The following is a 23397-nucleotide window of genomic DNA, read 5'->3' as shown; positions in this document are numbered from 1 at the left end:
TCTCATGGCTCTTCACCCTTAACTTTGCAAGAGAATGTAATTAGGCCCCAGTCCTCTGAAATGTCACAAGAGTTTCTTTTCAGAACAGAACACCCCGCCTTCCACCACCTTAATCTCCAACAAAACCAGCCTTGTGATAAAAGCCATTAAGTATTTTCATTCTGACACCTGGAAGCCATACAACTGGGCAAAATGGCCAGCACTTCCTCCATCTGTTTTAATAATGCTGAACCAGAGCATTTATCATCATCTATTTTATCAAGACTAAATTTTGCTGACAAGAGTTCAGTCAAATTCTTTTAGGTATGAGTACTTCCCAGGGAGTAGCAAACGACTAATAATCCCTCAGCCTTGTGGGTTATTGAACGCATTTTAAAACCTGGCAGAGATGAAGGGCCTAGTCTTTTAACACAAAGCACAAGTGAGAAGGTATATGATACCTATCTCGGTCAGATAGACATCTTCCTTTAAAACGATTTCTGCTTTTGACAAGGTGAATCATGGTAAGGGGCAATATCTCTGTGCCTCATTTTCCCCATCTTTAAAAGGAGACAAATGGGAACAACCAAGCAGGGTGGCTCTGCAACAGTACAAGAGAATTACTTTCTTAGGAGCTCTGCAAACTCTAACCTGAGTTCAAGCCAGCAGGATGGGGATGGTAGAGTGTGGTCCATGCCCTGGGCCAGTGGAGCATACCTCACCTGCAGCATTCTATCTTGGAGATAAAGGGTAAAGGAAGGAGTGGAAAGTGTAACTGCAAACAAATACCAATAACCCAATCTTCTCTCCCTACAAGTATCTCCCTTTGGTATGCATCTAAATCTACAAGTTACAAGGTGGCACGTAACACATTTTGAGCACAATCAAATTGAGTGTGGAAATTTTAAAGCACAATCGAGTTGGGCCTGAAAAAGTCAAGTACAATTGAGTTTGCCTAAATGAATCAGGTGTAATTGAGTTGAGTAACTGGATTGCACTCAGCACTGGCCCTTTGCCAAAATGAGGGGCACGTGGCCAAAGAGACGCAACTCAATTGGGCTTGAAATTGTCACCAAATACTTTTCTCTAAGCAAGAAGTTGTTTGCAGGATAGAAAGATTAAGTTGAAAATGTGATTATTGAAGTTAGCTTCAGTCATCATGTTGCCCTATAGACCTTATACTGTTTATAATTAAATTATTATAACAGTCCTCAAATTTGAGGGACAAAATGCAGCTTTGAGCCCCACCCCTAGATTTTCTGATTTCTTGGGTCTGGAGGGGGCCTGAGAATTTGCATGTTTAATAAGTTCCCAGGTGATGCTCTACTGCTGGTCTGAGACCACCCTTGAAGACCATTTGTCTAACAAGTTACTGTAGCCAAGATTGAAAGATTTTAAAAGTACTTGAAATACTTTTAATACTTCAAAAATACCTTGAATGTTTTCAAATAAAAGGTACTGATACCTATGGTTTTTCTTTACAAGTAAACTGAACAACTAGATTATGATAATTTAAATTATCTAAACTGTTATTTACATTTAATACTATCCCTACCCTCTTTGTCTAGTGTGTAATTAGAATGTGCCAATCCCCTGATTTCTAAGGAAATCTCTCCATATTTTTCATTTGGTATAAAATGATTGTAGCAGGATGGATAATCCATTAGATATGGATTAGATATAGATCAAGGGCAATAGCTCTTTTAGCAATGCCTTCTCTAGCTTTCTCTATCATCTATTTTAATAACGCATAGCTTTCACTTATTCAGTCAACAAACATTTACTGAGCCGACAGTGTGCACCAAGCATAGGAAATAACAACAGGAGTTAACATTATTTGACACTTACCACCTCTTAGCATATATGCTCAACTAATTCTCACAACCCTACAAGATAGGTGCTGTTATCATCCTTATTTGACAAATGAAGAAACTGAGGCATAGAGAGGTTGTGTAAGACAGTGAGGTAGGTACTCAGTCCCATGAGACTCTCCAACTGGGACTTTTTTATTTTATAATGATTTTTATTTTTTCTATTATAGTTGATTTACAGTGTTTTGTCCATTTTCTATTGTACAGCAAAGTAACCCAGTCATATATATATATAAACATATATATATATTCTTTTTTCCACATTATCCTCCATCATGCTCCATCACAAGTGACTAGATACAGTTCCCAGTGCTATACAGCAGGATCTCATTGCTTATCCATTCCAAATGCGATAGTTGGCACCTATTAACCCCAGATTCCCAGTCCATCCCACTCCTTTTCCCTCCCCACTTGGCAACCACAAATCCGTTCTCCAAGTCCATGAGACAAACTGGGACTTTTAAGTGCTGTTTCTCTACAGTTTTTAAGGTGATTCCGAGATATGGGAAGGGGAGTTCTGAATATGAATGGAAAAATAAGTGGGGCTTCACAACCTAGACCTGAGGGTTCAAGGAAGCTCTGGAAGTAAACCTCTTGAAAAGTTGTACAGTGAAAGGGAAAGGAAAAAGTGTCCTCCATACAAGGAAGTCTCAGCAAATATTTGGCAAGGAGAAGGCCCTGGTAACGTTTTCACGAGTAAAAAAAAGTTTGAAATGGCTAGAGAGCAGGGGGAAGGAAAAAATGCTCATGATCACTGGCCCATAGCTTGGGATCTATGAAAGGAATGTAATTCTAGGACAAAAATAATTGTTTTCTTCTCCAAATTTGCCTATATATCTTGTAAGGCTATCTCTAGACATCCAAACTCAAAACTTAGGGAGTACTGGTGTATCTCACTCCTTGTCTTCAATATCTATTGGAAGCTAGAGCCAACTTTTTCTGTCTCCACATCCCTCTCCATTTCCAATGAGTGGAAAGCCCTCACTGTGCACTTAATATCTATCCTTCAGAGAAGCAGTGATGACAATAACAAGTAACATTTGCTGGCTCCCATTTCATGTGCCCTATTCTAAGTACTACCCATGCATCTCACTTAATGCTAACAAACAGTCTCCCACACAGACAACATCTGATTCTCATGTTTGTGATGAAGACTAGGACATGGGAAGTAAGTTTATCAAGGCCATTCAGCCAATCAGTGGGAGAGGTGGGATTCAACTCAGGTGTGACTAATCCCAGATTCCAAGCTCTTAACCACTACAGTCTAATAAATTACAATAGCTCCTAGCAGGTACCCTAATATGTCCTCATCCCTTCCGAACAACACTATTCCTTGGGCTGGCTCCTTGCTCAGGAATTTACCAGACTGGTCAGCTTACTATCTCCTCGATATACTTTGTGTTTTCCAATCTCTAAGTACTTGAAGATGCTATTTCCTTCCCCCCTGTAGCTCTTCAGTTTGAAATACTACTCAGTCATTAGGACTCTTCTCAAATATCATTATGTTCTTACAGGTTTTTTCAGTCCCCAACTTTGAATCTCTGTCACACTGTATTTCTATAATTTGATCAACACATGACTCCTTTTTTCTTTATGGGCTTGAAGCTTCTGGAGGATAGGGACACATCTTACTGTTTTCTGGAGTTGCAAGGCCTGGACTACTGGTTTACTAGAAATTCAGTAAGAAGGAAATGGAAATGATTATAGAAAGAGGCAGAAATGAAGACCTATTGTAGCAAGGATTCCATCCAAAGTCACAGAACTGAGTGACTTGGAAGTTTCCATAGTGGCTCAGTGGAAACAAATCCAACTAGTAACCATGAGGATGCCAGTTCGATCCCTGGCTTCACTCGGTGGCTTAAAGATCTGGTGTTGTCATGAGCTCTGGTGTAGGTCGCAGACGCAGCTCAGATCTGGCTTTGCTGTGGCTGTGGCATTGGCCAGCAGCTCCAGCTCCAGCTCCAATCTGACCCTTAGCCCGGGAACTTCCATATGCTGTGGGTGTGGCCCCAAAAAGACAAAAAAAAAAAAAAAAAAAAAAAAGAGAGAGAGAGAGCTGAGTGACTTGGAGAAGCTCTAAAACATAGCTGTGCATTTTGGTTTTTGCATAATTATTTTAATTTTAAAACATAACTCTTGCATTTTGGTTTAGGTAGAAAAATCATTCTGAAATCATCCTTCAATTTCTGCTACTTATCCACAAATAACCACTGTAATATTCATTCTTCCTTAAGTACCTTGGTTAATTAAGCATAGAATCATTTGAATCAAATAGCCAAAGGGAATAAAATAATATATCAGCTAAATGAGGTTCATCTAAGATTTCAAACTTGAATTCTTGCATGATTCATGATGTTAAATAAATTGACATAGAAAGGTGTGAATTTCTAGCTTAAGAAGAAGAGAGAGTAAACCGTGAAGGGGCTGAGGCTGAATGTCATTTGCTAAGGTAGTCACTAGATCTGGTAAATGCAGTAGTGTTTGAATACACTGATCTTAGCAACTATTAAGGGGGCCTCCACGCATGCGTGCATCATTTTCTCCCCCCTCAGCAAAGGCAATGTTTCTGCATGAAGGTCAGATCAGCATGACAAACATGGCTAACTTTGGGATCTCAATCATGCCAAGCAGGTACTCGCTTGCTTGCAATACAGTTAATCCCCCTCGCAGAGGCCAGCACTTAATAATGGGCAAACTTGGCAGGTAGAAATTATAAATACATTTGAAATTTTCTCAGCTTGTTTTACCCACCAGGAATTGCTGTGATTTTCAGAATAATTTAAAGATAAGGCAGCAGGTCAGAACAGGAAACATTAAAGAGGTTAACAATGAAATGGCAGAAGAGTTCCTTTTCCCCAGTGAAAGAAGAGAGCCACACGCATGTACCCGTACATGGACATCCATGGTAAATAACACAGCCTCTTTCTCTGAAGCACTTTTAAAAAAAGCATGGAATAGAAAATCTTTATTTTTGTAGGGTCTTTTCTAAATGGAAAGACAGCTTTATTGACACTCTGCAGACGACAAAAAGGATTTTGGGTGTCAGGGATGGAAAAGAACTTGAAGTCCATGTCTCTCCCCGAAGAGACCAAACCAACCACCAAAAAAAGGAGCATAATTTTCATTTCAAGTATAGACGCAGACACAGTAGTTGCACCTTCCAATTCTGTTACCGACACTACTCTCCAAGTCCCTTGTGCATAAATGTTCCTTGCGTGAACACCTTTTTAATAAACTCACCCCAATAAGGCGGTAAGAACATCAGACAATCTTCCAGATTGGGATTCTGGAGAGATTACCTTTGAAGCACACTTCTTTTGATAAAAACACTAGAAAGAGCTAAATATTGATGATGTTATTACATAGATGCCTCTCATGTGATTTTCAACCCAGCTGGCCACAGATGGAAAGAAGCCTGGCTAAATGTGCCGCTATACTTGTGATACCAATCGCTCAGAAAGGAGGAGGACATGGACCAGAAAATATAAGAATTCAGCCCCAGTTCTCTTATGTGGTTAAGTCAGAAGTGACCAGGAAATGGATGTGGAGGCCTTTGGAATGACAGAAGGTCACATCCCAGAGACCATCCTATATCAGGATTTCCTGTGGAACTGCTGACCACAGGCTCCCTTGACTGTGAGCGTTAAGACTTTACAGGAAGCTAATGATAACAAGGGTGTAAGGAAGATTTAACTGTCAGCAGAGAGGCAGAGCAGTGCTGTGAGGAGGGTATGGAGCTCCTGAAAGAGCACGACTTAACAAAAGGGAGAGGACAGCTCAGAACAGGAAACCAATAAACACAGTTTGTTTTCTTCAAAGGAGATAGAACAAGACAAAGGCAGGAAGTACTGTCCTTCCTTCATCCTGCCAGATTTTCAATGGAAAGTCAAGTGTGTGCATCAATCATGATAAGGGAGAGGGGACCGGAAACGATACCACCTTCAATTTTTTGAAAGAAAAATACAAAGATATATCACGTTGCACACTCTTCTTCATTCTGTGTTTTCAAATAGTCCAATGCCACACTCTGAATAACCACTGAAATATCCCCAGCATACCAAACATGACCTCTCTTGAAACTTCCTGCATGGTTCCCACTACTTAGCATTCAAGACAGATATTTGGGCTGGAAAAATATTATTCCATATTTCTCCAAAACAAAGATTCTGGGTCCACATTACTTAAGTGCTTGTAAGCCTCAAAGGCCCTGGCTTTGCTGTGGTTACAAAGAATAGCCCACATCTTTGGATAGATAGAAGTCACATATTTTTATAAGAGACTGTTTGCCAGAGAATTCTAAGAGAATGGATGCTAACTTCATGCCCAACAAATTTTGTGTAACATGAAAATTGATGAGAACAAAGAATTTATTTTCACTCATAATCTCCTACCTGCACAATTAATATGCTCCCTAGTGGGCTTGGCCTGTGATGTCACTTTCTTGGCTAGAAATCCAATTTCATTAAATTACATTAAGTGAGAGTGAAATAATATATATAAACTGCCTGGCTTGTAAATTTGGTTGGTTAGACAAATTCTGTTTGTAATTCAGTATTTGGGATACCAGGATACATTTAAAAATAATGAAAAAGAAAACAGTGTTCAAAATAGTAGTTAGTCCCAGGTAAGCCTCCATAAATTAATACCTATAAAGTATAATAATATTGATGTTAGGTAATAATGTCTTTACAAAAAGCGGTAATGTTCCAGAAGAAATAATTATTTCCAAAACACATTGAATACCAACAATTGACCAGAAGCAACACTAAGAATATTGCAGGCATTATCTCTTTTAATCCTCACAGCAATCCAATGATACAGATGGGGAAATTGAGCCTCTGAATGATTTTATAATCTGCTCCAGACCACACAATAGGGTGAGGACAAAAGCTGATCCTCAGAGATGATGCTAAGTGCTAAGAAATCTAGGCATTTAGTTCCTGCCCACTATGAGCCCATGGACTGGTTACTCAACAACCCTGAGCCTCTGTTTTCTCAACTACAAAAGTAGAACTGGACTCGCTGATTCGTTCAGCTCCCTTTAGTTCAAAATTTCTATTATTCCTTTTGCAAACTTCTCGATTTAATTGTCTGATTGAAAATGCATCCAGAGTTTCACACTGGAATAAGATCAACATCCCCTTCTCCTTTATGGGAGGGTGGGAGGGGAGAAGGGAAGAGGAGAGCCTCCAGGAAGAAAGAATTAGCTGTGCAGTTGGGAATTCTAGAGGACATGTGGAAAAGGCATCTAAGTAACTGTTAGATGTGGAACCAGGGACTCGTGAGGGTTTGAGTTCCTAGCTGGAGCTCTGCTGTTGGGTTCTTTTGCAGGCCTAGGGCCTACCTGGAATATTTTTCTTCCTAGGCAGGATTTTACTTCTCCCAGGATCATAGTTCAACAGAAAACACAGTCAAAACTTCATTCCTTGTTCTCCCACCCCTGAAACAAGTACATAGTCCTACTGAGGTTTTCTAAGAGTTTTTATCACCAGCAACCAGAGGGCTTCCTGCTATCATCCACGCTGCCCCCTTTTGTATTGCTTCTTTTCACTTTGACCGTTGTAGAGAAAGATCCAGGTCTTTGGCTAAATAAAAGATTGAAGGAAAGGATCCATTAGAATTTAGAGAAAAAAGAATCTAGATGTCCAGTTTTGACAGCATTTCTCTTTAAGAAGAGTAAGGAGCTTCAGTGAGGTGATGAGGCAGAAACTCAAGATTCTGCCTTCCAAAGTGGCTGGGTATGGAGGAGTCAAGTAGAGGAAAGGTGGTGGCAACTGCATCTTCCCTTCCCTATCTGACCACAGATCTTCTCAAGGCACACAACAGAACAAGAGGAAAAATGGGTAAGATGATGGGAAAGAGAAGAAAGGATCATAAGGAAACTCCCTGATACACAAGCATGAGGAGAAGGATTTTCTTTGGCCAATACGAAGGAGAATTAAAATATGCGAGGGGATTCCGGAAGGCTGTATGTTCAAACGTGAATATAAACACATGTAACAGAATATTAAGCTCAGAATAGGTATCTTGGAGGTTATCTAACCTCATCACCTCACCAATGGGAGAACTGTTTCTAGAGCATCTCTGACATCTGGCAATCCTGGTTCTGTTTCAGTGTGCTAAGTAAGCTATTTCCTTCTTGGACAGCTCCAACAGTTAGCAAGTGCTTGAAACATTATCACTTCCAACTATTTGTTTTGGAATAGGCTCACTTAGGGCAGGAAATTAGTCAGTTCTTTTTTTCCCTTTTTTTTTTTTTTTTGGCTGCAGCCTTGGGATATGGAAGTTCCTGGGCCAGGGATTGAACCCGTGCCACAGCAGTGACCTAAGGCACAGCAGTGATAATGCCAGCTCCTTAACCCACTGCACCAAAAGAGAACTCCCAGTCTTAATTATTTTTATATCCCCAGAACTTCCAACTCAGTGCACAGCATATGCTCAGTAACTTGTTTGTTGGATTAATACATATGTAAATTAATGGATATAAACTATCTAAAAAACAGATTAAATTTTTCTTTCTAATTCATACAGTAACTCTTTATATATATGATAGCAATTATCAGGTGTCCTAAACTTTCTCTTTTCAAGTTAACTGTACTCAATTTTCTCAACTGTCACTGTTGTGATGATCTAACTCTGGGAACCTATCCTATTACCCATATGTGCCTTTGTCATTTCTTACATAGATCCAAAGGAAATAAAAACCAAAGGGTAATTAAAATCCCTTCTACCACATCTATCCCTTTTTATTATTATATAAAAGTTCTTTGAATTTTTTAAAAACATAAAATATTTCAATAATAATATGTGTGCATTGTTAAAAAAATAAGTAAGGAAAATTTCTCATAATCCCAACAATCTGGGTGCATCTCCTCCCAGCTATTTTTAAAAAAAGGTTTTTAATGTAATTTCATCATATTGCATGTATCATTTTATACCCAACTTTTTATTTAATAATATACTATGAACATTCTCTCACACATTACTAATTCCCCACAGAGACTATTTTAAGTACTTATATTTCATTGGAAAGCTATCCAGTTATTTATTTTACCAATACCTTTTGGTTGTACAGTGCTCAATATATCACTACAATAAATAGAACATGAGAAAGAAAAATCAATGCGCAAGAATTTTTTCCACATCTTTGATGATCAGTTTAGGACAAATTACTAAAAATGCTGTTACGAGGTCAAAGGGTATACATTTTTAATAAGACTTTTGAAATTCTCTTTCTTGAGATGCCTTTCCCAGCCTTCAAGACTAGGTTAAATTCCCTTCTTATATATTACTGTAGCAATCCACAGTCTGCTTTCATAATCTTTATCATCATTTTAAACACTTGCTTATATTTTAATTTTCTTTGAGACTACAGATTGCATTTAGGTAGGGCCATGAATATTTCTTCTGATTGTGTTTTACACACAGCCTAGCCCATAGCACACACGCAATGTATATATAATGTGTGTATATGTGTGTGTGTATGCTATATTCGAGTTTAAGTTTCTGCCTTTTTTTTTACATACACATATATCTACTTATTTTCAGATTATTTTCCCTTATAGGTTATTACAAAATATTGAGTAGAACTCCTGTTCTATATGGTAGGTCCTTGTTGATTATCTATTTGATATATAGTAGTGTGTATATGTTAACCCCAAACTTCTAATTCATTCCCTGCTGCCACAAATCCCCTTTGATAACCTAAATTTGTTGATTATGTCTGTGGGTCTATTTCTCTTTTGCATATAAGTTAATTTGTATCACTGTTTTAGATTTCACATATAAACAATATCATATGATACTTGTCTTTATTTAGTTGAATACTGTTAAACTGCTTCCTTGAAGCATGTGTAAATTGATACATTTGAAGCACTACTTGCATTTATAACTCACTGCATCATCATCCTAAAACAGTGGTACCCTAAATGGGGCAAAACACTTCCAGTGTGATTCAATTTTTTTTACAAATGAAGCCTATGACTTAGAACTCATTTCTCAGCAACTATGAATTCACAGCATATTAAGCTCCATATTGAAAATTCAGTAAGACTGTGATCTGAACATTACCAGTTCTCGGGGCAGAAAAGTTCCTTCTTGGCGGGCGATGACCAGTGAAGCAGTCTCTCCCTGCTTGGTGCTCCTCAGCATGGCCACGAGCTCTTCCTGAGTTCGGCCAGTGATGTCTCTGCCATTTACCTAATGCATGCAAGCATATGAGCAGCCACAGTTACCAAACTTGCCATCTCCTTCCACCCTAGATGGTTTCTGAAAGCAAGCAGCAAATGGGCTCCCACAATCAATAAAGCTCTGGAAAAGATGAAAACTGAATACATGAGCCCAAACCAGCCATGTTTATAGTTCTGGCAATATAGCAGCCATCATTATTCTGGTGCTGGACAGTCTCAGACATTCAGTGATTTTTCCCAAGACATCACATTCTTATGAAGGGGAAATCAAACTGACAGATACCAGAGAATGACTCATCAAATAGGAAGGAAGCTGATTTCAAATCCTTAACTGGTACCATTTTCTGCCTTATACAAAAGGCAGGAGATGGACCATTATCACATGGTAAATTCCTGCAGAAATAAGAGTTTTTTGTTATAATTTTACAGTGTTCTCCATGCTTAGAAAATTATAGTCACTACCTTACGATAGATTATTGGAGATTCTAATTTGGGGCTACATTAGTCATTTTGTACATTTTCTTTCATGATCTAAAACTACATAAAATGTTAAAGTGTTGCTTCCATGCTATAAGAAAGTTAAATGGAATCAGCCAGTTTCAATGAAGATGACTTCTTAAAAGGTAAGCTGACAATATATAAATAGCCAAGAAGATGATGCTATCAAATGAAAACAATAAACAAAACAAAACTTCTTGCTTGGGTATTCCAAATACTTCTCTATATGCATGGATCAGTCTGAGACAGACTGGCCCACTTTTGGAGAAAATTAAAGAAACCTTTATCAAGGCTTGAATGGGACTTTTAAATTCTTAGCCCTAATTGAATATATGATGAGCTCTTGGATTTGACCTAAATTTCCCAGAGGACCTATGAGGTGTAAGTAAGAAAGAGGAGATACGGAAAACTTTTTAGTATTATTTGGCCTCATATCACTATCCTTATTGAAAACTTACAAAGTAAGGCTATCCATTAACTAATTTTCTAATTAAAGTCCTTATCTTGTCTATAGGTACAGTTTTCAATATATTGACTTCAAAACTTTACATGTTTATATACTTAAACACCAAGAAATATTTTTTAATTTTTATTTTTTAAGTTTTATTGAAGTATAATTAAGTTGCAAGCTTGTGATAATTTCTGCTGTACAACAAAGTGACCCAGTCATACATATATACATATCCAACCTCTGTCAGATTCTTTTCCCACACAGATTATCACAAATACTCGGTCAAGAAATATTTTATTGAAAATATTCATTTTAATTCTTACCTCCAAAATTCTGTCCCCTGATTGTAGGCGGCCATCTTTTATTGCTGCTCCCTTTGGTAAAATATTTTTTACAAAAATGGGACCAGGACCATGTATGGAAGAATCTCTGGTAACCACAGTGAAACCAAGTCCTTCAGGGCCTAGTGTGTAAGATGAAGAAAATGCATAGTCACTTTAAGCAGGAATAATGTTATATTCAATCTTACAGTAAAATCTATCTAATGTAGATGGATATAGAATAAGTGACATATTGACATCCCAGCAAATATTTTAAAGATGCTTCAGTTTTCCTGGTTTCAAATTCAGATTACAGCTCCTGACAGGTCATGACGGTGTTACAGTGAATTTAGAGCCAATGTAGATGTATAAGACTTTTATTAAGGTTCTAGAAGAAACACCACATGCTATCCATATACATATGGGAGATTGATTTCTCAGTAAATCATAACTCGACCTCACACCTTCCCCACAAGCAAAGGGCTGTCTGATGTGTCAGGCTTTCAATCAGCTAGCTGCTCATCGCCCCTCTACCTGTGTCTCCATCCCCTGTGTATTGCAGCCCACTCTCCCATCACTTGCTCTTGCTACTCCTTCCCGTCTCTCACATCTCCAGGTTCTCCCTTTGCGTGTATGGAGTTTGTTCTTTCTTTGCAGAGGTAGGCTTAGATTTCTCTATCCTTAAGAATCCTTACTTCGATCTTACTGCTTCTTCAATCTTCCCACCAGCTATGACCTCCACATGATATGTAATATTCCCTATTCTGATTCTTCCCCTTTTCTAGCTTTGACATTTCTCATTAATGATTTTCTTGAAATTAACTCCTCCCCTGTTTTTTTTCTTTTTCCTTTACATAGGCTTAATCTTATTTAATTAAAATAGCCTCATGCTAGCAACATTTTAGTTTTCATTTTTAAAATTTTTAAATTGCAGTTGACTTACAATGTGTCAATTTCTACTGTACAGCAAAGTGACCCAGGTATATAATAGATAGATAGACAGACAATCTTCCACCATATTCTATCACAAGAGACTGCATTCAGTTTCTGAATATTTTCCTACCTCTCTAATCATATCATATCCCTCACCCTTTCTCTTATCCACTATTCTCCTGCTTTAACATAGGTGTTCCCCGAGGATCAATCCTGGAGCAATTTGTCCTCCAGACTCTCTGCATTGGCCAGCTCCTGGCTCCAACTACCATCTCCCTCTGGATATGACATCTATATCTCTTTGGCTCTAGTCTCTCTGGTGTCAGGTTTCTAGATATCACCTATGCCCATACTTTCATTAGCATTTTCAACTTCACTACCAACCTCCTTCTCTGAAAGAGATCCTGGCCTTTTTCTACTTAAAATTCTTATTTCTGGTAATGGCATTTCCACTGTGCAAGTCACCCTGGCCAAAAACCTTAACACTGACTGTGCCTCCTCTCTTCACTCCTATATCCAGTCACACTTAGGCATACATATCCTGGATGCAATGCACCCTTTTCTCATCCCTTGTGGTTTGCTCTCTTCTTTAGTATATCTTTTTGCTGTCAGATTAATCTTCCCCAAACTCAGCTGTAATGTAATATGCTTTATTTTTGCATTCAAGGCTTTTGGATGGGTTTTTAAGGTCACATTCTGTGCCTGATTTATCTACCCTCAAAGCACTCAACCCCATGCCTTATACACAGCTGCGTAATTTGCATAAAAGCACAACTAATGCATTTATATAAAAAACCTAATTGCTAAGTGCACTGGAGTATTTGTGTCTTCTGGTCAGTATATTTTCTTCCCAGCCTAGAATTCTTATAGGGGAACAAAATCTTTACCAGAAGATACTTCAGAATAATCTTCATATCCCAATTAAAGGTACATATTATTTGCTTTAGCTGTACGTTAATAAGTATTCTAAAATCTCCTTGTGATCATTAAATTTTCTGTCAATTCAGACAAAGACCCATCAAATCTTGATATTTTTTTTTTAACAGAGTGTTGAAAATCAGAGTGGATTGCTGAAGGTTGCAGTGGGGAAGAGATTATCTAGAGATGTTACAGGGAAAAGCACAGAAGGGCCTGAATGCATTTGTGTGTATGTGTATAACTACATAAACATGGTGAACAGACATAATCTAGTCTTACTGATCTGGGCTGTACAGGAACAGAAAAGTTGAAAAAGATGAAGAAAGAAAAGGTTATGCATGCTTTTGAAATTAAGTATATTTGAAAATTGTTTGCAATGTTGAATTAGTGAAATTAATAATTACTACATATTTGCTGAGGATAATTTTTTGCTCATATAAAAACTATCTTCAAGAACCAGATATACCATATTGGCTTTTCAGACCTGGGCTAAATGATGCTTCAAAAATCACTAATCTTGCTCAAAACAGATACAGATGAATTTTAGCGCCTCTGTAAGTATTAAGTAGTGATACAATATTGCTCCATTCCTATCAAGTTTGAAATGGTTCTTTCTTTTTCTCATGCCTTTCTAATTTTCTTGTTTAAAATACTCTACACTCTCCAGGAAAAAAAAAAAAAAAAAAGAATAAGAAAGTACTACAATTTCAAGAAATTTAAGTTACCAAAGTATACACTTTAACTCTGTTCTTTGATTCAATTAAATGAAGGAAGAATTAACAAAATTAGCCTTAATGCATTTCTCTTAACCAATTTTACATGTTACAATAATAGAATGCTATTAGGCATAATTTAATAATTACCTTTCTTTAGGTCAATCTTAATCTTCTTTGCATTTTTCTTGCTGCCAAAGCCCATGAGAGGGGAGAGTGAGGGAGAAGATGGCTTTCTTCCCACCCTTGGCACTCGGGGGCTCCTGCTTTGCTGCAGGGAAGTTGAAGCATCATCTTTAGGACCGTTTGATCCTGTGGGATTTACCATCTTGACCCCGGATTTCCCATGGATAGAAGGTGGCACTTTTGTTCTTGAAGCACCATCGTTGTTACCAAAAATGTGAAGAGGTCCAATAACTGATTTCTCATACTGTTCCCGGTTTTGTGGTGGAAGCACACGGAGGAGCACACTTGGAGATTTCATTGCCTGACGGAAGACGTCCTGAGCCCTTAAAAGACAGTAAATGTGTAAAGACGCTGGGTTTTAGCATGCTGTGCTGACTTAAGCCCCAGCATCACTGCTACAGGAGCAGCATGGCAGTGTAAGCACAGGAGATGTTACTACCAGTGTGACTTGGCTAACTTAAGTACTAGTTACCACGTATGGCCTGCCCGGTAGGTGCCACCTCCCTGGGCTACATGCATATTATCAACATGCATAATTCTCTCATTTAACTTTCTCAGAAACCGTGTTAAGTAAATGTAATTGGCTCTCATTTTGCAAACTGAAGTCATGGAGGCTCAGAGAGGTTAAGCAACCTGTCCAATGACCCAGAGCTTTTAAGCATTTCTAAATCTGAAAATCTGTCCAGAAGTATTTCCTGAAGTAGATATGAAAGAAAGCTTTAATCTTAAATGGAAAAATAAATCTTCACAGTTTTGGTCAGATTATTATTTGCTTTCCTTTGAGGGCTTTATTCTAAAGTACAGGGTCTTTTCTAACATGGCTTGTGTTCCAGAAGCCCAGTTTTGACACAAACATTTGTTCATGGAGACATTTGGTAGGTGTGTTGGTTGTGCCATATATCACAGTGGACTATCAATTCACCAAGCAATTCTCCCTGTTATTCTATTATAGAGTACCTGCATTTTCTACTTTTTTGTCTTAGCGCTTGCTGTTTTTTTCTTAAATTTACTCCTACTTTTTCTCTCTTTCTTCCTTATGCCTCCTTATCCCTTATGACTGCTTAAACCAACCATCTTTCCCAGATTTCTTGCCAATGAGATGAGGGGTTAGAGGAAATCTGGCTCATCAGGGAGGAAGAAACTGGTTTGTTGTCTTGTTTCTCTTTCCTACTTCCTGAAACTCAGAAGTGATGGAGGGAACTCCAGCAGGTATCTTGTGACCACAGCACAATGTCAAGAGAGTAGCTCTGTAACAAGGATGGCAAAGCAGAAAGGTGGAAGATGCCTGATCACTGATGGTGGTGAACCCACCACACCAACTCTGGACTGCCACCTGTGTACTTATTTGTCCTTAGAAAAAATATGTTGTTTAGCTCCCCTTATTTTAGGTCTCTGTTATGAGCAGCCACACTAAATACTACTTAGTCACAATTCCAACTACTAACCGATCTTTGCCTCATCTTAGTGAAGAGCATACACATTTAGGGGAGGAGGGAGAAGATTTCACTTAGCCCAACTCCTTTGATCACTTCCTTGACTAGGAGTCAACTTCTATACCATATTGAATTTTATGAACCTTGATTTCTACCTATAGGGATAATAATATCTTCCTTGCATTCCTATTAAGTCTTAGTAAAAAGTACAGTGCTATACAAAAATAATATCATTACTGACAATTATAATTTTGCCTATTATTCATTATTTTCAGAAACAGACCTTTAAGGGTTAATTTTCTTTCACACTTAAGCAGCTAGTGTCCACTGCCCTCCACTCACAACCACACAGCCTCTTCCGCCAACGCAGTATTAGGAATTAATGGTCGCAGAGAAGACACAAGTTATTTTGGTCAGAAAGATTGGTGGTCATTGCTAAAGAGTATTCGTGATTATTCCCTTGGTCCACTGTAATGCCAACATATATTTCAAAAAAGCATATGCAGAGTGCTGCATAGCCAAATTGTTAGGCACACACTCCTATTCCCGTCACATTTTCCCATGCAGAGAAATGATTTCTTGAGGGAGAGTATTTTAATTTTTTTCCATTTGTTTCTATTATTCAGTGAATCCTCACAGACATCTCTCACAGATATTTAGTTTAAGGAAGACTGCTGACATCAAGTAAGTTAATTAATAAGCCGAACTAACTGTCTGTGAAAAGAGTCATTAAATACCAGTCTAACTGACCCATAACCCAAGGAAAACAAACCCCTCTATCGAAGTCCCAGAAAGACAGCAGCTAGGCAGGAGGCTTGCTCTGTTCTGCAGTTTGCCCTTCTCAGGCTGTTAGGGACATGTGCAGGCCACCTTCGAGTTGCAAAAACACAAGACACATTTGACAATGGATGTTCTGGGGTCGGAGGGAACTGACCAGAAATTCTACCTTCATTTTTCTACATTTTTGATCATCATAAGTTCAGTGGTGACTGTACACATTCTAGGAATCAATAAAGTAAATGAAACAAAGGAAAAAAAAGAGGCTTACTGAGCAAAAGTTTTGTCTGTGAGGTCCACGTTGTTGATTTTCACAATACATTCATTTTCATGAAAGAGTCCCTCTCGCTTGGATCTGCTGTTTTCCTCAATGCCGCGGATGAAGAGCCCTAGAATCCTAAATGCAAAAATTTAGATAGCAATAGATTGAATAATAATAATCCACTAGTTGTTTCTCCACTTGTAACTGTCCAGACTTGAGTATTGATTTCTACTTATGAAACAAATGACGCTTTATATTCAGGCATCTTGTCTTATTATCCAAATCCTTAGTGAAAAACAAAATAACACCAAAAAACCCTGGCATACACATGCGGCTCATTAAAGAGAACCTCCCCCCCCCCAAGACAAATACATATAAATACCAACCCAGAGCCCACTGATCTGCAATCCCATTTCTCACGCTTGCAGTACACTCGGCAAAGGCTAGTGTAGCTCAGCAGAGTTGAGGACACAGAGCACAGAGTGGTTTGGAGAAGACACCCCAGAAATCCTGACTGTAATAAGTGAGTTGGTGATGGCACCAAGGAGGCAACTTGATGTTTGACATTGGGAGAGGATTAGGTATTCACAGTAAATTATTTTTTGTTTGCTTTTCAGGGCCACACCTGTGGGCATATGGAAGTTCCCAGGCTAGGGGTCCAGTCAGAACTGGAGCTGCCGGCCTACACCACAGCCAGAGCAACGCCAGATCCGAGCCATGTCTGTGACCTACACCAGAGCTCACAGCAATGCCAGATCTCCGACCCACTAAGTGAGGCCAAGGATCAAACCCGCATCTTCATAGATACAAGTCAGGTTCATTACCACTGAGCCATGATGGGAACTCCTATTCACAGTAAATTTTTGCAGTCTTCCTGCCTATTCCAATAATATGCATTTCGAGACATGAACCTTTAACGTAGATCATATTACATTATATTCAGAAGGAAGCTCAGTCCCATTTGAATTGAGTGTGTGCTGAATGTTTTCTATGTGCGTGGGTTGCAGGAGAGTGAGCCAGGGCTGTGCGACCAGGATATCAGGTCACTACAGCCTTGGAGAAAAAGAGAAATTAAATACTGGAGATAGCAGTGATCCCAGGGTATTCATAGAAAGATTTGGGAAGAAAGTGGAATGTCAACTGGATTAGAAGAATGAGTGGGATTTGGTTTGGAGGAGAGAGAGAAGGATAGACACAAGCACAGTGAGGCAGGAATGACCTGGTGTGTCTGTGTAAGGAGCCTGGCAGGAGCTCACATTGAATGGGGAACCAGGGCCACACAGAGGGGCCTTGGGCACCAGCTGGTGGACTTCTCTGATGAGGCTGCAGTAATACACATGCCGCTCTCTGCTTCTCAATGAGACAGTGGCGGGACAAAGGCAGGGCTTTGAGAAAAGTGGTCTGAAATTTCAACCAGGAAGAGTCTGGATTCAGAGAGGATACCCTGAGGCTCCTGGGGCTTCATGACAGTGGGTTAGAGTCAGGAAGGGCGGGGGTTGGAGAAAAAGAAAAGGAGAAGGCAAACTACAGCAGTAAGAAGAAAGCATTTGTGTGCACCTGCAAGCGTGCAAAGGTTTGCACCAATGACATATTGGTAGTATGTGATCTGAAAACTTAAAGAAATCAAACTTATGTTTATTTTAGTCATTTCTCATGAGAGGGGTTTCCCTCGTTCCTGCAGCAGGTCAGGGTCCCAGCTGTCTCACAATAAGACAGACAGACAGGTCCTCTAGGAGGAGTCTGCTGGGTGAGGAGAAACTGCCACCTCCTCTTCCCTCATCCTCTTGTCTTTCTACTCTGTCATCCTCTTTCACAGAGGGGCCTTTCATGCTGTTACGTAGCGCCTCTGCATTATGTCTCAAATCTAAACAAAACATGAGCACTTTTTATGTGTGCATAATAGGATCACCATGGCAAAGGGCAGTCCCTACTGAAAGCGGAGGAAAAAACCAGCTTCTGGGTGGAGCTGCTGCAAAGTGGGGCCTCTGTCTCCAGGGCCTCAGTTCATCTAATGCGCTCATGTCCTGTCCAGACGGCCAGCAGAGAGGTGTATGCAGGGCGATTTAGATCTCTACTTCAAAAAAAAAAAAAAAAAAAAAGTCAACTGAACACAGTATGCTGACTCAGGAGAGAGAAGAACAAATAGTCAAGCCACCTATTGTGGGGAAAGCTCAGGGTCATAGGCCAAGTGTGTGGTGAGGCTTCATTTCCTATTTCTAGTAGGTCAGTAAATTAATCACATTCGGTATGGAAGAGAATAAGGGCCAAAGCTACTATCTGATAAAGGATCTGCGATTTAAATTCATATTTTTAAGATACCGATCCCACCTTAATCTCTTAACATAAAATTAAAATTTGAACTATATGACACGGCAAGGAAAGGAAAGAGACATAGAATAAAATAGTGTTTCTCGCCTAAATTAAACAACTCTCTAACAGTTCACATGTTGGATTTCTGTTATGGTGGATTCACGATAACATGATCCATTAGGAGGCTCGCATGTGGTTATAAACTAGTTTATGTAAGCGATATTTTTTTAACAAGCATTCAAGTCTTCCTTTAATTTAATTCAGTAGATCATCAGTCATGTAATGTTACTCCCTAGGATTTAATTTCACATTTGGGGAGATGAATTAATTCTTTCAGGCCACTGGGTTGCAATTTAGCTGGCATATTACAGCTGGAATATGCTATGTGAACCTCACTGATCTAAATAACCTAACTTTCCATGAAAAATTTATTGACAGAATAAGCCCAACTGTAAAACCCATGTGTCAGAGGCAATTTTGGTAAAATGTAAAAGTGACTGATTTTATTAGTTTGGTTCCTGGCAACAAACCACTCCGGCTTTCTTTATTCTATGGAAGGGATGGGTTCCCTCTAGTTTGATTTCATCCAGACCCCTATGAGGAGGCTGAGGAAAGCATTCCCCTTTCTCCTTGTTGCCCCAAACGGGTGGGCTGCGGTAGCTGTCTTCTTTGGGACCAAGACTCTCAGAAATTAAAAATTAATGCCATTGAGGAATTATAGGCTGAGGTAAACCTTTTAATTTGCATAATGAGCAGTGATAAAAGGAGGCTGAAATCCACCACCCAGCAGAATAAGAGAGGTAACAATTGCTTCTTGCTCTTCTTTTTTTTTTTTTTTTTTCATTTTTTATTTTCCCACTGTACAGCAAGGGGATCAAGTTATCCTTACATGTATACATTACAATTACATTTTTTCCCCACCCTTTCTTGCTCTTCTAATAATCATTTAGGCACAAACCTACCCTCTGCTCACCATCTTCCTTCTTCCCACTGTGTCACACGGCCACTTACCTGCTCAGCATTTTTACCTAAACATCTCCTCTTCTCACATTTTGGGTCACTCTTCACCCTTTCCTTCCTTCCTCTGCCTCATATTCAGCTGTCTTTACTATGAATCAGGTATATTATGCTGTCTTCATTTATAACAAATAGATTTTCCTGCTTTTAAGTTCTAAGATAAAACCCTATAGTCGTCTTGAAAAAAAAAATGAATGAAATGAAGTTGTTTTTTACTTGCAGGGACTCTGATTTTTATTTTTTCTTTGCATTTCAGTTTTTATTGTGCAAGCCAGTGGTCCTGCATACAAGCAGCATTCAGCACTCTACTGAATCCACTGGGGCCTTATCTAGTGCAGCAGCCCACAGTGTTGTACGTGGGGTGTTCTACATTTGATCAGGGATCTTATTCTACAACAGGTGTAGCTCTATCTTTCTAAAAGAAAAAAAAAAAAACAACTAAGGAATTGAAGGCAAAGCCAATTATAGTAGTCTTAGTAAATAATTAAATGTAAATTCTAGTTGAAAATAATAACACAAAGCAGTAAATGGAAGGAAATTAAGGACTAAGTCTCCCACTATGACCTAAACTCCCCCCACCCCTGTGTGTTCACACAGTGAGACCATATGGCATGATGAAGTCAGACGCTTGTCTGACACGCTCTATATGCTGTTGCTTCTAGACACATGGGTTGAGTTAAGTGTGCTGTTTCAGCCTGGACTCATTACTTCTTAAGTTTTACTGGCTCATGTCTCCACTTGCATATTATTTTTTTAATGTTTTTTAAATTCAATTTCCTTTCTATAATGCTAGTGGATAGCAAAAAACATATCTTACCAAGTTATGGAAGAGCTGACCATAAACGTATAAAAGTTCAGTTCTGAACCAAGCTTTTCTGTTTTAGCCAAAATAGAAATCATCTCGATAATTTACACATTTATATGTTGTATGTTTTACAAAGAACGTTCCCATTTTTCATGTCCTTTAATCCCCGCAACCTTGATGTGAAGTATGTATCCAGGAGAGGCAAGATTAGGGGACTCCTTGCTCCAGGTCTCAAAAGAGAACACTGAGATTCAAGTCCAATTGTTCCAAGTCCAAGTCTAATACTTTTTCTCCTTTTCTACAAGGTTCACGTTAGAAATCAGAACCAGGAAGGAGCAGGAAGGAAATCAATACACTCTAGCGTGTTTTCCTCATTTGAAGTGAGAGACAGTGATTTCTGCTCCACGGGGTCAACTTGTTTTCCGAACTATTGAAAATGAAGTATGGTGACTGTCACGTTGTATATTTCTTCATGTTTTGAAAATTGGGATGATCTCGTGTCCTATTCCAGCTTCATTAAGCTAAAGGGCCTAGTAATTTAGCCACCCTGGTATTTCACAAAGCTCTATCAGTACACTTCTGCCAAAAGCCATTAGAATTTCTCGTGACAACTGGGTAAATACTCTCCCTGTCTATCAAAAACAACCTCAGCTTGTCCTGTGCCATAACCCATAACATTTATAAACACGCTTATTAACAGAGAGAGGAAATGAGACAATCGGAGCCCCTCGCTTTTCAGTTCATTTCTTTTTAGGGGACATTCATTCCAGCAAGAGCTTGGCATCAGATGTTATTTGCTAAAAAAGGTGATGACTTCGCAATTACAGGTAGCAGATGGCTACCTGCTGAAAATGATGCCAACCAAAATATCATGACTAAATCTGCTCTTCCTGCTCTACGGCAGGCCAAATCGGATAAATATTCAGAACCAGTAAATTAATACTATATAGCCTTTGGGAAATTTTTTGTTCTAGAAAGAGCAATGGAGTGAGGGCAAGTCAGGAGATCTGCATTTTGCATGACCTTGAGAAAAATCAACTGACTTTTCTCATCTTTGATCGCCTAAGCTAAAATCAGATATTTTTCCTTTTCAATGACGCATTTAATTTAAGAAAATAAATTTAGGAGTTCCCGTCGTGGCTCAGTGGTTAACGAATCTGACTAGGAACCATGAGGTTGTGGGTTTGATCCCTGGCCTTGCTCAGTGGTTTAGGGTTCTGGCGTTGCTGTGAGCTGTGGCATTGGCGGGTGCCTACAGCTCCAATTCGACCCCTAGCCTGGGAAACTCCATATGCCGCGGGAGCAGCCCAAGAAATGGCAAAAAAAAGACCAAAATAAATAAATAAATAAATAAAAAGAAATTTAGCAAATTAATTAAAATCATGTCATATGGGTGAGAAATCGGTTTTATCTGACAGCCTCTGTCAGTATCAATCTAGTGCTAAAGTTAGTCATCCTATTGAAAAGTAACATAATATCTACTACTAGTTTTGTAAGGTTGTTATAATAGTACTAGAACAAACTCCTAGGCACACATTTTTTTTTTTTTTTCCAGGAACACACTTTAATTTCAGTCAGTAAAACAAGTTTTACCAGTTGAGTAGACATGAATTTCATGAAATGACACAATCTAAATTGCCATTTACCAGTGTGGATTACATCTTTAAAATTTTAAAATAATGTGGTAAATTATTTTTAATTGATTACTTTTTATTTTAGAACAAATAAATAACATAATGGCATTTTGCCACTATAGCTAAAATCATCAAAACATACTTAGCTTCTGATATAGCTACTAACAATGTTAGAACATTTATTATTCTAAGCTCTATAGTTCTAATACATGAGGAATATCAAGAAATATCAATTTGGAAATATATTTCACTTGTTTGTCTATTTTTGAATGTTAAAGCATTCAGCTGCAATATTTGTCAAAAATATGTTAACATCTTTTCCACCACTTCTGTTTACTGTGTGCCACTGATAAGAATACTTTAAGAAAGTACTTCTTAATTAATTGTAAATACAGAAACCATGATTTTTTTTCTTTTCCATCATATCCTAGAAATAAGTGATTTGATTTTGTTTCTAACCCTTAAGTGGCCAATAGAAGTGCATCTCGGAGGTGCCTATCTAAACAACAGAGATATACACTTAATCCTCTTCTGAACAATGTTTAGGAAAATGAGCTCAAGTCAAGTTTTTCATTAGCATATGCTTCTGATATAAGGAAAACATCTTACCTTCCACTCAGAGATGAAAAGAAGGGCACTACATGTATTCCCAAGGGGCCTCCTTCCCCAGAAATCTCCACCGTTTTTGTCATGACACTGGGACAGGAAAAATAAAAATAAGAGCACAGATGAGTCTTTGCAAAAAAAAAAAAAACACACACACAAAAACAGATATGGCACATTAAAAAGAAAAACAAAAAAACTTGAGATTCTAACAACTACTGTAAATTCAGCAGCAGAGATAAAATCAAAGGAATGCATGATTTGCTGGTATGTTCAGAAGATCCAGGAAATAAAATGTTTAAAAGACTATCTGATTTCTTATTTTTTCTCCTAAAAGAGGAACAAGTAGAAATGACTACCTACAAAAATAACTTCCTATTTAACTTAATCTGCATACATCAACACATTTAAAAGGATGTACACAAAAATGAAATTTCTCTCCATTGAGACACACTTGAGAATTACTGGATAGATGATAAATATAGGGAATTAAGCATA

At 38.5% G+C, this 23397-nt stretch overlaps 1 protein-coding gene across 9 annotated transcripts in view; it reads right to left on the bottom strand.

The window, feature by feature from the left end:
* Window positions 1-23397, bottom strand: part of PARD3B (par-3 family cell polarity regulator beta) — a 1028888-nt gene that overhangs the window by 452318 nt on the left and 553173 nt on the right. For all 9 annotated transcript variants that reach the window (XM_084998493.1, XM_021075045.2, XM_021075046.2 and 6 more), the window contains 5 exons: window positions 22906-22992; window positions 16540-16665; window positions 14023-14381; window positions 11312-11451; window positions 9921-10049 (listed from right to left, as the gene is read on the bottom strand). In XM_084998493.1, the coding sequence (XP_084854619.1) occupies window positions 9921-10049; window positions 11312-11451; window positions 14023-14381; window positions 16540-16665; window positions 22906-22992 (841 nt within the window). The remainder of the gene's footprint in view (window positions 1-9920; window positions 10050-11311; window positions 11452-14022; window positions 14382-16539; window positions 16666-22905; window positions 22993-23397) is intronic.

This window comes from Sus scrofa, chromosome 15 (assembly GCF_054392235.1).
Source record: "Sus scrofa isolate SSC_HxYL_T2T_F1_AM1 chromosome 15, Sscrofa_HxYL_maternal_Yorkshire_Landrace_v2.0, whole genome shotgun sequence".
Taxonomy (NCBI): domain Eukaryota; kingdom Metazoa; phylum Chordata; class Mammalia; order Artiodactyla; family Suidae; genus Sus; species Sus scrofa.
Note: the sequence above shows the minus strand (reverse complement) of the source record. Positions and strands in the feature narration are given on the sequence as shown.